This window comes from Dermacentor variabilis, chromosome 11 (assembly GCF_050947875.1).
Source record: "Dermacentor variabilis isolate Ectoservices chromosome 11, ASM5094787v1, whole genome shotgun sequence".
NCBI lineage: Eukaryota > Metazoa > Arthropoda > Arachnida > Ixodida > Ixodidae > Dermacentor > Dermacentor variabilis.
Window position 1 is genome coordinate 66,294,520 of NC_134578.1, and position 15,042 is coordinate 66,309,561.

At 43.3% G+C, this 15,042-nt stretch overlaps 1 protein-coding gene across 2 annotated transcripts in view; it reads left to right on the plus strand.

The window, feature by feature from the left end:
* The window catches only part of LOC142564968 (sodium/iodide cotransporter-like), a 58,695-nt gene that overhangs the window by 17,268 nt on the left and 26,385 nt on the right, over positions 1 to 15,042 (plus strand). For both annotated transcript variants that reach the window (XM_075676194.1, XM_075676193.1), the window contains exons 8-11: positions 568 to 697; positions 4,120 to 4,208; positions 7,949 to 8,058; positions 12,220 to 12,287. In XM_075676194.1, coding sequence (XP_075532309.1) covers positions 568 to 697; positions 4,120 to 4,208; positions 7,949 to 8,058; positions 12,220 to 12,287 — 397 coding nt within the window. The remainder of the gene's footprint in view (positions 1 to 567; positions 698 to 4,119; positions 4,209 to 7,948; positions 8,059 to 12,219; positions 12,288 to 15,042) is intronic.

Genomic DNA, 15,042 nt, shown 5'->3' on the forward strand with positions numbered 1-15,042 from the left:
GGCTTGGTAGTCGCCCGTCCATTCTTGCTGGGACTGTGTTGTGTGCGCGTTGTTCATCCTTTCGCGCTTTTTTTTTCTTTCTTGTATCTCGTTCACTTATATACCTAACCCTTTTCCATTTCTTTATGCTGAGGAGTTTTTATTTGATGTAGTATACATAGAAAAAGGTAGGCTAGTTGTCGGAGAAAATTTGCGGCTATTGTGACAATTTCGAGTCATGCATGATGACCCTGGCGATATCTGCAGACGTAAATGAGAAATAACCGAAATGACCGCAATGCATATTTTAAATCAAATTTTTTCTCAGTAAGATTTTATGCATAAAGTTTACACAACCACGATTTGATAAATATACTCGTTTTTGACGGTAGCTTTTAAACAGACGGTTTTCTCGCGAGATTGCAAAATCTAATAGTCAGCAAAACGTAAAGCGTCCTATATATTATGCAGTAGCCTAGAGAATGATTGCACCTATTCTTTTTCAATGGTGCAATATATTTATGCACTGAGGTCTACCGTGAAATTAATTAGCTGCGCGAACTCATATGCCTTAATTTTCTTTTTCAGGATAGCCCTTGCAGGTCCCCTTCTAGTGCTGCTTTTCTTCGTTCTAGGAGAGTGTACAGCCATAGCCATTATGTACTGGTTCAGGGACTGCGACCCACTCATTCGTGGCATTATCAAGAGCTATGACGAGGTAATGTTTCTGAATGCGTGCTTTTATCGTAAAAGAAGCAACACATTATTGATGTAGAAACGGCCGAGCGTGGTGTGTAAAATTCTCAAGTAAGCTTTTTCCCAGTTTCTAGTGAGCCAAAATTAATTGCCCAAGCTCCATAGCAGGTTCACTGAAGTAGACATGCTCGTTTTGAAGTAGTTTATGGCTGCACGAAGTGAAGGTACTGAAAACTGCTGCTTCAATTCCCCAATTAAAGTTCATTTTCATGACTGTACCTGGAGATCTAGCTTCGCACCTCAAATGGTATTCGCGGAGAAGCCGACTTTTGGATTTTCAATTACTACTCTCGCCTCTGGGCCACAGGAATGAACATTCTCGGCTTTATCTCATATGTTCATAAAGGTTTGCACAATAATTTTCATGACAGTCTTGCTTAGGGACGTACGGCATATCAGTTCGATCATTGTTGTCCTGTAAGAAGCAGCAATGTATTTTTCGTTGCCTTTACCAAAAAGTGGGCCAAAGAACATAAATTGAAGCAAAATGATGAGGCGGGACACTCGGCTAGGACTCATTTTGAATGCGTAACCCAGCTCAAACGAACAAGTAAAAAATAACTGGCACTGTACTCTCGTTTTCCTTTCTTCTGTTTTTAACTGTCTGTTAGTCCCGTGTTACGTGTTCTAGATAAATTGAACGTGAGTTAGCTGCACTTCTACAGCGATGTTTTTCCATGCTCTGGAAACGCAATTTTACCATAGCGAATTCCGGTCGGGTACGTTAACACATTAATATGTGTTCCGTAAGCGTACGACACGTAACGCGGAAGTAGGAAATAAAGCTGGAGCCCACTCTCGGCGCGCGGGATCTGACATTATGACAAGCCAAGGGGCCAAAACACGCATTATATTAAGCGAAATCACCTGCACTTCGTCTGAGAGTAGGGAATGAGTCGTTTCGCAATCAGAGTGAAGCCGCAGATAAGGTGGGAGTAAAGAAATTTTGCCCTAAGGAAGTGAAACCACCAATGCCGCCTAAGGCTCCTAAGTGTGTTAAAAGAAGCGCTTTCAGCTTTTATTTCTTCAATATGAGAGACATTTCCGGTATCTACCTTGACGTAATGTTTCACTTAACTGAATTTCGGTTCTAAGTCGTAGCAGGTTACAGTGTTTCTGTTCGCGAGTGATGAGATAGCCATGCAATAACGTCGTGGCAGAGCGTAATAAAGGTTTCCGGAGAAAAATTTCAGTTCATTCCAATAAAGGTTTTGGAAACAGGTTTGAATCTACCCTAACGTTAACTGCATACCAAAAGGGCACAAAATGCGAGCGACTAGCTGAAAAAAATATGCTAGGGAAGAAAGAATAGGGGAATTAACTCGTGCATGAAAAAGCAGTGAAAGGCTCGAACCCATCCCAATGAGAAGGCGACGACCCGCGCCAAAATTTAGGGAGACTTTGAAGCCCGTCAACGCTGGGAAGGCTCCACCTGCAGCTTATGTGTTCTTGCGCAAGCCTGACGATCTTTCAACGATTTTCATCAGCCCGACATGGAGTGACCCTTCTGTGGCAGCCTCGTCGGATCACAGAGCATTCAGACTGGGGCATGTCCATTCAAAATGTGTTCCTCTAGGAAAATACAAGTTACCAACATGATTTATACTTATTGGTATGGCCTGTTATATTAATCTATCAAGTTTCTGAACGGCTATTATGAATACACTTATGCTACATATGATTATCAATTGTAGTGTCCGCTAACGTAATGTCGGATGAGTCTTGTACAGTTGTCTGGCAGCTAACAAGCATGATTCAAAATACTAAACTGGCTGATATATTTCCATGCGTTCCCGTAGAATTTAAGGAAATACAGTTGCATCCCTTTCTGTCATATAATGGTTAGCCGAAGGCCTCCGGTTTTGTGCTAACCGTGCTTAGGGTTAGAAAATGTGCTTGACTAGTCTTAAGAACAGCCAGATTATTTGAAAATGGAAGGGGAGGGGGGAGACGCCGAGACAGTGTGAAGGCCCTCTTGTCGGAGTTACTACACAGCAGTTCGCGGCAGGAACCAGGACACCGAAGGGAAACATAAGGATTGGGTTGTGCAATAGAAATGAATAACAGAAAATATTAAAAATAATAAACGAAGCCCTGCATGCTGCCCCTCAGTATTGCAGGTTGCAAACTAAAAAAAATGAGTAAGAAGGATCGCACTAAAAATGTTATATGTTGTAAAAATTGGGGGAGGGGAAGGTCTACCATAGTCATCGAAATCACGGCCAGAACAGGTGGCTGCGAGTTTTACTGAAATATTATATAATCTAAAATAGAAATAACAGACAACAGCAGTTCACCAAGGCGGGTGTTCTATTATGCCTTGTCTGCCTCCGATTTTTTGGTTGTTGATTTTTTTTCATTTTCCAGTTTCCACAGCCAACAGATGCTCTTACAATGTTATGTAACATACCGTAGCATATAACCGAACTATAACATGAGTCCTTCGCAGTACCGCAGTGTTATTTTTCTGTCCTCACTGGATCCTCCCTCCCTCTCTCTATCTTGTGTTTCTATTCCCTCGTTCCCGTCTCCCAGTGTAGGTTAGCCAACCAGACGCATTTCTGGTTAACATCCCTGCTTCCTCTCTTTATTTCTTTCACCTCCTTTCCCCTCAGTGTTGCTGCTATTGCTTGTAGCGTAACGTGTAGTGGATAATTAGAGAGCAGTCCACACAAGCGAGATTTGTGGATATTCTGTACACATAATGACCTGCTCCTAGAATATTCTTGATGAGGGATGCTGAAGTGTTTGAAAATGCTTTTAAAATTAACAGGTTTTACGTACCCGAATCGCCGTCCGATTGCAAGGGATGCCACCGTTATAATTTGGACCACCTGGGGCTCTTTAATGGGCACCTATGTATGCATAAGTACGCGGAAGTTTTCGCATTTCGCCCTCATTTAAATGCGGCCACCGTGACGGGGATTCGATCCCGTAACCTCGCGCTCGGCAAAAATGTGTTTTTGACAAGATTTACAGATGATATTCTGTATACAGTAGCGTTTTGAGAATATAACAGCCTCGTTATATATTTTTTGGTGCTTCCTACTCTATGTAGGCTATCCAGCGCGCTATTTTGCTGGTGTTTTGGTACACTGCGCAACGATACCTTTTCGAAAGACTGTTGTTAAATATCAACAGTGTCTCGCCATGAAATGTTTTAAGGGTATGGGTATGGAGAATGTGCGTATATATTTATGCTATAGACATTGGCGTAGTTTATTTATTCATTGAATGCACATTCGATGACAATATTTCGAACCTGATTTTGTTATATTAATTTCAATGAATAAATTCATCTCGGTAGTGTGAGTGGTTCTCTAGAGCAATAAACTGTTTTAGTTACTAGGTGAATAAGGCAAATACAAGCATACCTTCCACCAGATTGTTCCGCATTATATGATGAAGAGGCTTGCTGACTTGCCTATGCTCAGAGGCTTGTTTTTGGCTGGACTCGTTGGGGCCTCTACAAGGTAAGACTCCTGATTTGTACCGAAATAATGACGTAAGGACACGTTCTATTTACACTTTACTGCAGATTCACTGAGCTTGGCGTGCAATCCTAGTTATTTTGTAGGGCACTGGTGTCAAGATAAAAATGAATCGTGGGATACTCGGGGCGACATTCTGCATGCGTCTATGCGGAACTTAGTGGTTTGCAAGGAGGCAAGGACCGTTTAGGGAAAATAACCATGCCATAAAATTTCCTTTCTGCCTGATACATCCTTCTATCAGGAAAAGAAGCTTTGTCACCTTAGGATGAAAATTTATCTCGATTCCCAGTTCGATTTCCCTATTATAATACATACAAAAAAGAAAAAAAATAAATGCGATAACTGCTGGGTCAATTTTAATTAAATTTGCAGCATTGATCGAGAAAGGTAAATTCTAGTAACATTTTAAAGGATAGCTTAGATTTAATAATTCAAAAATATTTCAGATCTAGTAATTCCAAATGCAGTGTTGTAATTGCATCTTCCTGAGTATCTGCAATGGACAGTTGCAATATAAGTCTACAGCTTGAGGGAAACGAATACATAATGTAGGAGAGTTTTCCAATAGTGCCACTCACATAGCAGTTATATAGTTCGTAAGGTTGTATAATGCACCAGCCCTGTCCACTCTAAATGGATTGTGAGGTGCGGCTCACAAAATTCTGATAGAATTCTTTTTGCTGCCATATTACAGAACTGCAAACATGTTACGTGTTTTTTGTAGTTTTGCAAAAAACTCAAGAATATTTTTCCATAGGCTTGTGCCAAAATTTGAAAATAAATTCTTACAATTAAAGAGACTTTCGACTGGCCATAATGTCTTATGACACCTTAATGGAAATGAAATGACCATGATTTATATAGATAGAATGCAGCACGCAGTTCACGATGTAAGTAGTAATGAGCATTCCAAATTAGCGAAGAAAATCTCAGAAAGCATGAAGTGGTATGAAGTCGCGGTGGAGCATTGTTACTTGGGATGTGATATATTCAATTACTTTACATACGTCGCCCGTTACTGAGTACCGCATACTTATCGATTGAAATTGCAGTTCATGTATTACTAGGTGTTTTGCGCTTCATTCTATGACACGAACTGCTGCCGACAGTGGTGCAAGGTGAACTGATCACGCAAGCAAACTCCTGCAGTTCGAGGCACGGGGTGCGCTGATGACGTTCTGCTCATTATGAGCCGTTATCGCTTTTTAGCGCGTTATCCATGGGCTTCGAACTATTATGAACCGTGATCAAACGCATTCCGACGGCAGCCCTGGCGTGCCCGCGAGGGTCGCATCTGCGGCCTTATCTTGAAAGAGATCTGCGATGGGGACTGAGAGCGCCGACTGCTGACAGCCGCGTCTGCTCTGTGTTCTCACCGCTGAGTTTGCGTTGAAGAAAGACGTGTGGGCCTCAGTCTTGAAAGCGAGCAGTAACAGCTTCGTGTGTTAAAATTAAATGAAATTACGAGGTTTTACCGGCCAAAATCATGATCTGATTATGTGACGCTGCGTAGTGGGTGACTCCGGATTGATTTTGACCACCTTGGATTCTGTAACGTGCACCCGAATCTAACCATACAGGTGTTTTTTGCATTTAGCCCCTATCAAAATGAAAATGAAAAAGCCCTGGCCGAGATTTGATGCAGCGAGCTGATGCTTAGAAGCGCAACACCAAAGCCACTGAGCAACCACTGCGGGTAGTTCCGTGTATTCTGCGTTGTCACCGCTTAGCTCGGGTTGAAGCGAGAGGCAGCACGAAGGTGAATTCTCACGCTACTCTGGGTTTCAACTTCTAAGGATCGTCTTACGGACGGACAGAGAGGTTTCTCGTTTGGTAAGCATAGAAATGCTTACGCATTTAAACAATCCACGCTAATCTTTCCATTGCATTAAAAAAATGGGTGCCATGAAAATTGGTTGTCATTCCCTTTAATATTAACTTTTACTTTTTAATATTAACTTTTACTCAAAATTTGTGCAGCGGTTATGGAGAAGAACAATTTCTACATTCCAATGAGCACATATGTGACGATAGGAGTACCCGAGCATTTTCTTGTTATTTGTGTTCATACGTTGGCCCCCCTGCACCAATAACTAACGCACCTCACGAAGCTCCCCTTTGCGAACGCTCCCTGGCATCACAAGGGCTATTGTGACTGCGGCCAACCCAAATCACAAGAGGTTGCTCCCTGCATAGCCATTGTACTGCACCAACACGCCACGAGTGCGGGCGTCACGTGGTAGGGGTGCAGATGACCTCCGCATATTATACATTCCCGTTTGGTTACTCCTTGCACACCCCTAGCTAGACACCTTCCCCTGCGTTGATGGCCAAATGGTCACCTGTTGCGCAATCTCTCACTGCACTTGAGTGCTTGATCTACACAGTAGGAAGGTTCGTGTTCCTTGAAGGTGGAGGGCAACACCCACCATTGGTGATCAGACTATGACACCACAATAATGGTAGTCTTTTACCAGTGGTCTCTTGGCTAACGCGAAATGGCCAATTAGGGCCGAGTACGCCACTCTTGTTAAGAATTACAGTTCGGGATTGAGCAGATCTTAACTCATGCCCTCTTTTTTCTATGTTCTCATTAATGGCCAATGTAAATATACCTTTCCTTAATATATTCCGATTGACAGAACGCCTGCAGTATCTCTTGATTTCAAGATGGCGCGAAGGTAAACGTTTTCGGGCCGCCGGTTGCAACAAGCATAACGGATATTACAGCAAATAAGCCGTCAAGATGTGATAAAACTGCAGTCATCCATGTCTTCACTAATGTCCAGAAGGGCCAACGAGAAACTAAGTCGTAAGGTTGTAATGAGATACCTACAATGTGTATATTGATGATGTAGAATCTTAACAGAGCAGTTAAAAACAGTAAGTTTGAAGCCCTCTAAAAGCTGAAGTGTACGCTAAGTACTGACAATCCATATGCGCAACGGCAGCTAGATATCTGTGTTAAGTGCACAACTTGAATGTTGCAGACGAATATCTCTCTGAGGTGTTCCCGCGGCTGCAGTGTAAGATGGTTCTTTTAAGGTGGCAAAAAACACACACCCTGCTTCGTAAATTAAGGTTTGTATAGAAAACTGCAGTGTCTCACTGGTTAAAAGTCTAGAGTAGCCAGACGAACAACCCAAAATCAAACCCTTAGCTAGCAACGGGTGTGTAATTTTTTTCTAGAAGACCATGTTGTGCTCCAAATCATGAACGACATTTCTGTTGTCCTATAAGAATATAGGTGTATTTAGCATGAGGATTGTCAAACCGGATATCTGTCGCGAGAAGTTCCTGTTCGTTGAAGTTGCATTGCTAGTGCCTTATAATCAGATGTGGCAGCATTCATTTGAATTGAATTTTTGAGGGATATCCGGGACTCAAATTTCTTGTTACGGTTAAATTTTGTGGAGTGAAATAATTTTTTAGTAATAATCCTAGCTGTTACGTGAGCCGTACTTTTTAGTTTCCCGAGGCTCTACAGCAAGTTCCTTGATGAAGGGAAGAAGTTAGCTACTGAAATCTATAGAAGAAGCAGGGGGATAATTGTTCGCCTATAAATATGGCAAATTAACTTATAGTTGTCTTGATGCCAATAATTTTGTCAAGATGGGGGCACAAAACTTTACAGGACACTTTACACAAGACACTTTACAAAAGCTGCATCCCCTCGCAAAAATATTATAACGCGTTTTCTTTACATTTCTCTTTTGCAGCACGATTTCCTCTATCGTGAACTCCCACGCCGCAATATTCTACGTCGATGTGGTCTCCCCGTACACCGAGATAAGTGAGAAGAAAGCCGTCATCGTAATGCGCCTTCTAGGTGCGTGCACAACGTGCATAATGTTCTTGTGTAATGCAACTGTGCAGTTTTTTTTTTTCAAGTGATACGATTTATTTTTATGTCTGAAGAAATGCGCTTTGTTCTTTTGTGATATTTGTAAAACTTGGAAGCTATGCGACGCGTATTTCGTTGCGTTAGCATTGAGTATTCTATTATTATTATTATTATTATTATTTACGATAATGACAGTGTCATTTCTTGGCCTCATCAGGGGGCATTATGGTTGATTGCTGTCCGATTTATACAACCAAAAAGGAGCCTGTACACATTATTACGTTAATGGTGCACGGTAATGACTGTACAGGGTGTGCCTCGTAACTTCGAGCCAAACATTAAAAACATGCAATTGTCACGTAGCTTGAGAGAAGCAAGGTAACGCTATTTGCCGTCGCTTGGATATACTCAGATTAATGAGTCCTAATTAATTAACCAACTTCTCGATCAATATATGTAGATGAAAAGTGTCAACGAGAAAATTGTAGAGCAACATGCAAAACTCCCGATACGTGCTACATAAAAGTGTTTTTGCGAGCGTGAACGTAGCCGCCAGTACGCGCAAAGTACCTCGAGTGGCCAGTCACGCGGCAATTTCGCGTGTGTTTGCGGGATTCTTTCACGCGACCGAGCCGTCCGGAACTATCATTGAATAAGGACAGTCAGCAGAACTTGTGGTGGTCGGTAACTACAGAGGAAGGTTGTCCGTAAAAGTAGCGTCTGAATTTCCCAACTGCCCAAACGAGGTCCAAACACTCGCCTTCTGTAACGGAATAATTGCGATCAGTTGTTGATAGGAGGCCGCTGGCGTAGGTGATGACATGGTCATGGCCACACTGGCACTGGTCTGCTACTGCGCCAACACTATGGACACTTATGGACACTTGCATCGGTACGGACCTCAGAGGGCGCAGCTGGGTCAGAGTGGGCAATTAACGGAGGAATAGGGAGCAGGCTGATTAGGTGCGAGAACGCAGAAGCTTCTTCCGTGCCTCATGAGGAAGGCGCACCTCGCCTAAAGAGTCCAGTAAGTGGCCTCGCTATGTCCACAAAATTCTTCACGAAGCAGCGGAAATGTGAGCATAGCTCTAGACATATGTGAACATCCTTCGTAGATCGGGGATCCGAGAAGTTCTTGACAGCGCAGATTTTTCCTGGGTCTGGTTGTACACCATTGCCGTCTACGAGATGGCGATGCACTGTGATTTGGCAGTGGCTAAAGTGACATCTGGACTAGTCCAGCTGCCGTCCTGCCCGACGAAGAACGTCGAGGACGGCTGGTCGAGAACGTCGAGGACGGATGGAGGAAGAAAATCTGATGTGGGTAAAGGTGGTGTTGGAAAATGTGGCTGGGCATTAGAGCGAGGGGCGGAGGAAACAGAGTAAATGTCCATATTGGTGACCTCCTGTAGGACGAACGCTTAGATGAGGGGCATAGGAAGCGAAGGCAGGCCGAAGAAATTAGGTTACACGGTAGTTGACACGGAATGGCTAGAGCATATCCGAATATGTGCGGCATAAAGCATCTAGAAATGTGCGTGTTTAACAAGGCGCCTGAATATACACATTGAAAACGATAATTGTTTCCAAATACTATAAATGAACAAATAGAAATTAGGATGATCGGTAAGCTTGTCACACTTTAGTTACATGCTGCTACACAGAAAAAAAAGAAAGTACTCAACAATAACCCAATCACTTTAGCTATAGATACGTTAAGTGGCAGTGAAAATGAATGTGAACGGAAACTAATCTCCCTAATGATGTATTACAACATCTAATAAGTTAATGAAATCAGATTGAGATATTGCATTAGTTATCGCCGCAGCTGAATTGTTCCAGGCACGACCAACACCAGGGAAGAAAGGAAATTTGAAAGGTATCGTTATTACAATATGACTCACTTACTCTATATTCGTGCTTATGACATGCTTTGCGGGATGTAGAACTAGAAACGTATGCTAAATTTAGTCTAGTGCGTAATTATCTGGTGTAGGAATTTTATGCTAGCTCGTTTTGTTCGAAGGGCAATGTTGCAAGTCTAGAAAGCATTAGAAGATGGCTAAATGAATCAGTACGCCTATATTTTATGTGAATGAACCAAATTGCCTTTCTCTGGATGTTCTCGAAATTAATTATGTTAATTTTAAAATTTTCTTAAGGAGCCATACGACACCAGCATGACCAATAACAGGTCTCAAAGATGTCGTGGAAGCTAAAAGTTTGCTGTTAGCGGTTGCCAGCCGGAGACACCTTTTAAGAATGAGCTGTTTTAGTAATGCGCGGAAGTGGCGTTGTTAACTTGTGGTGTCCCGTTAAGGTCAGACACTGTTCTTCAAGTAATATATTTGTGCGGTTGAACTGTAGTTATGGGGTTTCCATTGAGGAACTGAGGGTGCAAAAAATGAAGGGTGCTTTTTGTGGTTACTGTGAAGCAAACTGTCTTGTTTGTCTTAATGGTCATTCGCAACTTTTAGCACCGTTCATCTATTTTTGGTAGTGATGTTTATCGAGGCAGACGCGGTTCGCGTAATTAGTTATTTCGCGGAATATGATGCAGACATATGTAAAACGCTGAATTTTGCAATTAATTCTATTTGTAAAGCTATTTATAAAAATCATAAATAACAGCGGTTCAATTACTGAGCCCGGCGTAACCCCTGATGTAACGGGCACAGGGTCAGATTTTATAGTTTCGATGGCGAAAAATAGTGACCGGTGTTATAAAACTTTCTTTCCCATGGAGTGATAAGTCCACTTACAATAACAGTGGCAACTTTTGCGATTAGTTTAGTATGACATGCAGAAGCAAAAGCATTGTGGAAATCTAATAAAATTAGGTCAATTTGATTGTGGTCAACAATATGAGTGGCAATGTCGTGCGTTGTCTCTGTTAACTGAATGATTGTCGATAGACTTCTTCAATAGCCATGTCGCATACGTGTTCAGAAATTTTCTGCAAGAAATGCAGGTAAATATTTTGAACTACAGTGTTCCAATATTGTGCATGATGCGCTGGTAAGCGAAATTGTCCTGTAGTTAGAAGATGTGTTACTATCCCCTGACATATGAACCGGTACAATTTGAGGAATTTTCGAATCTTGTGGTAATTAGGAAGTCAAGAGGGACTTACGGTAAATAAGGCCAATATATTTACTATTTCATTCAGCATATTTCGAGAAATCATTCAGGATGTTGTCGGGTCGTTCGCTTTCTTCGAGTGGAGCGCTACTAACTAAATAAATATATCTGAGTCGTTTATAGTTAACAGATTGACACTATAGGAAAGGAACTCGATGATGGGAAGGGAAGTATGGTGTTATCTCTAGTAAAAATAAAGTGAAAATGTTTGTTAAAAAGTTGTTAGCGCATGCCTCTTTTTTCTACACGTGGACGATCTGGTGTACCTGCTGAGCATGACAGAAAGTTCCGAAACTGGTTACAGTTGTCTTTGAGAAGGTCAGGCAATGTTTCATTGAAATACTTAAACGTTGCAAGCGCAGCATTTGTCTTGAGTTCTGCAGCACCGCTAAGTACTTGTGATTCTTGGTGTGTAGCCTCCCCATTCATCTTTTTTATGTTATGCCTGAACTGTTTTATTATACGCTTGACGTGCATTATTTTGCGCGTTATCCATGCCCTATTTTCCCGCAAATTTTTGCTATTTTTCGGAATGTTATGGCGCATAGGTTATATCGCTCGACAGGTCTATGATCCGAGCATTTGATGCATTATGACAGGAGCCTATCCTGCTGGCAGCGCAAAGGGGTGGCTGCTGATACCAGTGCCGCATATGTGTTTTCGCAATGTTTTTATGAGCAGCGGAGTGGTGTGACTTACCGAGGCTCGTCATACGAATGGCGATGACTGTGCGGACGCGCTACGCGGTGCTATATATAATAATGTTCTGTGAGGAGGATTTTCCAGTGCAAAGATATCGATGGAGAATCATTGAATGTTATAGGAAGGTACCAATTAAACGGAATACAGTTGCTATAGTATCGAAATAATAATTACAGATACGGAGATCATGTTCATTGGGTAGCGTTTGGAATGTCTTGCTTGTTTGTAATAACATTTCTACTTTTGGCAGTTATTTAGCTCTAGCGCTAACTTTTCTCAAACAAGCGAAATCTCTTGTTTCAGCTTTGACAAGCGGCATCATTATGACCTTGTGCGCAATATCTGTGCCTTACCTCGGTACCGCAGCACGGGTACGTCCGCCTTTTCTCTAAGCTCGAGCCCCTCAACCCTCCCTCACTTTAGATTGCCTCCCTGACTCAACAGCCCTCACTTTAGATTGCCAGATGATTTCTGTTGATCACAGTCATTAATGGACAGATACCGTGTGCAAACGAGCGTGTGATTTTCAACGAGGGCTGTAGCCAGTGACGCTTATACCTGCGCAACGAATGTTTTAGATGCCGTGTATTACTATAAAAAGGTGATATTGTTCCAAGCGGAGTGACATCAGTAGTTCATTTATGAAAGACAACAATGACCATGAAATATGTGACAGAAAGCAAAGACGCGCCTTACACCGGCAAGTGTAAGGTGCGTCTCCTTCAACAGAAAGCCATTCGAAATATTGTAAATGCACCGCGACTGCAACAGAGTGAGCTGATCGTTAAGGCACTTGATATAACCCCGCTTCCCCAGTTGTGCGAACCATTACTCCTTCGTATGGTATAACGCAAACATTATGAAAAATAACAGTTTGATGACATAGCTGTCTGCATTAAAACGCAAGGACACTAAGCACTCAACATGAACTAGATTGAAATGGTTTGTACCTAAGACACGTTCTAATTATGGCTGTCAAATGACGTGCCACTCTCTCACGCATTTATTAAACAGAGAATATCAATATATGCAAGTACAGCTAAACAATGGCAGCTTTGTTATCTTGTGTTTGTTACCTGAAATGCTTTCACGTTGTTTCTTTGTATGTACTCGTGCACCACTGCAAAGCCTCTGTAGGGGGCATCAGCCTCGTCAGGCTTTTTCATTAGCTTTTCGCCGGCGCACCGAACATCTGAATGATGTTAAAGAAATACGTTTTACTGTAATACGTACTGTATATAATACGTACTGTAAGTATTCAAAATCACAACTTTAAAAAGCCATTTCAAGTCTATGAAAGGTAATAAAGTCACTCCTCTGCACGGAATCATGTGCATTGTTTACATTTGCCCGGTTACCGCTTCGATCCATTAATCACTTCTGGGGCAAGTTAGTCTTGGGTTTGCAGCGTGCCACGCAGAGGCCGGCAAAGTCGAATAAGTCATGTCGGAGACGGCACAATTGCTTAAAATAACCCCTCCCCCCCCCTTCCTCTACAGTTTGGCGCTTTGAACGTGACCGGCAGTAGAATAGTGATCAGCATTTTGCTGCAGCGCTTGCGCAGAACGGCGCGGCGAACTAGCACTTCTTCGTTTGTCGAAAGCGCAAGCTCCGCACGCTGTCTTCACGGCACCCGAACTGTAGGCCCGCACACTGCCAGCCGTCCAAGCTCGCGTACTGTGGATTCTGTTCTAGCGGTTTCGGCGTGAACAGGACATGCTCTATAGGTTGTGTCCAAATTCGTGGCTCCATGCTGTGGCGCCTTCTCGATTTGAAATGCCGGTCTTAAAGTCTATGCTTTTGCTGGTGGAAGGTATAGCCGCGGTTATTGGAGCACGAAACACGTCGTAGACTTTGGTTTTCGGACACCACCTATTGCGACGCTGGTCGCGTAAGGGCACGCCTAACAGCGCTGCTCAGCTAGAGTGTGCCAGACACAAAACTACGGAAGCGCCCACTTTTCGTCGGTGTAGAGGAGCTGAGCGGCTCGTGGCGCGCGTCCGCGATATGTCAAGGTATAACGTACCCCTCCCAATGTTACCGCTCAGCAAACGAACATATATCCAAATTTTCTGGAATGGTGTCGCCAAGTATATACAGTCTTTTCTCTAATCAGATTGCCTGCGGCAGGCGAATGGCGCCGTATGCTCTTGAATAAGCGTAATCGCAAGCGATTACATTCCCATGTGAAGCACTCGGGGATTGAAACGCAATGCTCAGAAAGTACGGCAGGCGGTAAGGTACGCACGGCCGGCATTTTCTTGCGCCCCTGTGGGCGTTGGCGACATTCAACTGATGCATGTGTATGCCGCATGAAAGCGAGTCTTGTTGATGCACCGTGACTGCATTCGGCCTCCCTCAACGATCACCTAGCGCTCGCCACACTTTCCGAGAAGCGCGTTTCAATCGCTGAAGAATGTTCACCGAGTCACCTATAAGTAGCCGGTGCATTTGACAGCCAAATCAGCGCGGTGTTTTCGTAGCGGCAGCGTGCCGTTAGAGTATATGCCACCGTCATCATCCACTGCTCGCGGCCGGCTCATTCCAACGATAACGGGGAAGGAGCGTCACTCTGATCATTGACATTTGCGTAGGAAAAGGACTCGCTACATATTCAAGGCCAAGATTACAGCTTACGATTGCGCTCGCGGATATTGACACATCCTATATCATCGTCGCGGGTATGGGCCTGGCTATGAAAATGACGCTGTAGTAGCAGGCGGGTGGGAAAACAGAAAACTGCCTTGCGCTGACTGTTCATATAAGGTGATGTTATCCGCGCTGTAAACCTAGTATCTCGTCTTCTACTAGGAAGTGACACTGGTGGAGGTGCTGCGTAGGACTCCCTCATGCTTGGTGGTCGTTGGAGACATACAATGGACGCGGAATCAGCTTCGTTCGCCGAAACCCCTTTTCACTGGTACAGTCACCGCCTGCTAGGCCTGACGCGCGAGTTCAACCGCCTGCAGGACCCCGCAGGAACGCATCTACCGATTTACCCCATGGCCACTGCAACTCCATCGCAGTTGATCCTGCAGAATCCTAGGATTCCAGAAAGTTTCAATGGTAACGCTTTTGAAGATATCCAAGATTAGCTACACAAGTTCAAGCGTGTCACCTGTTATG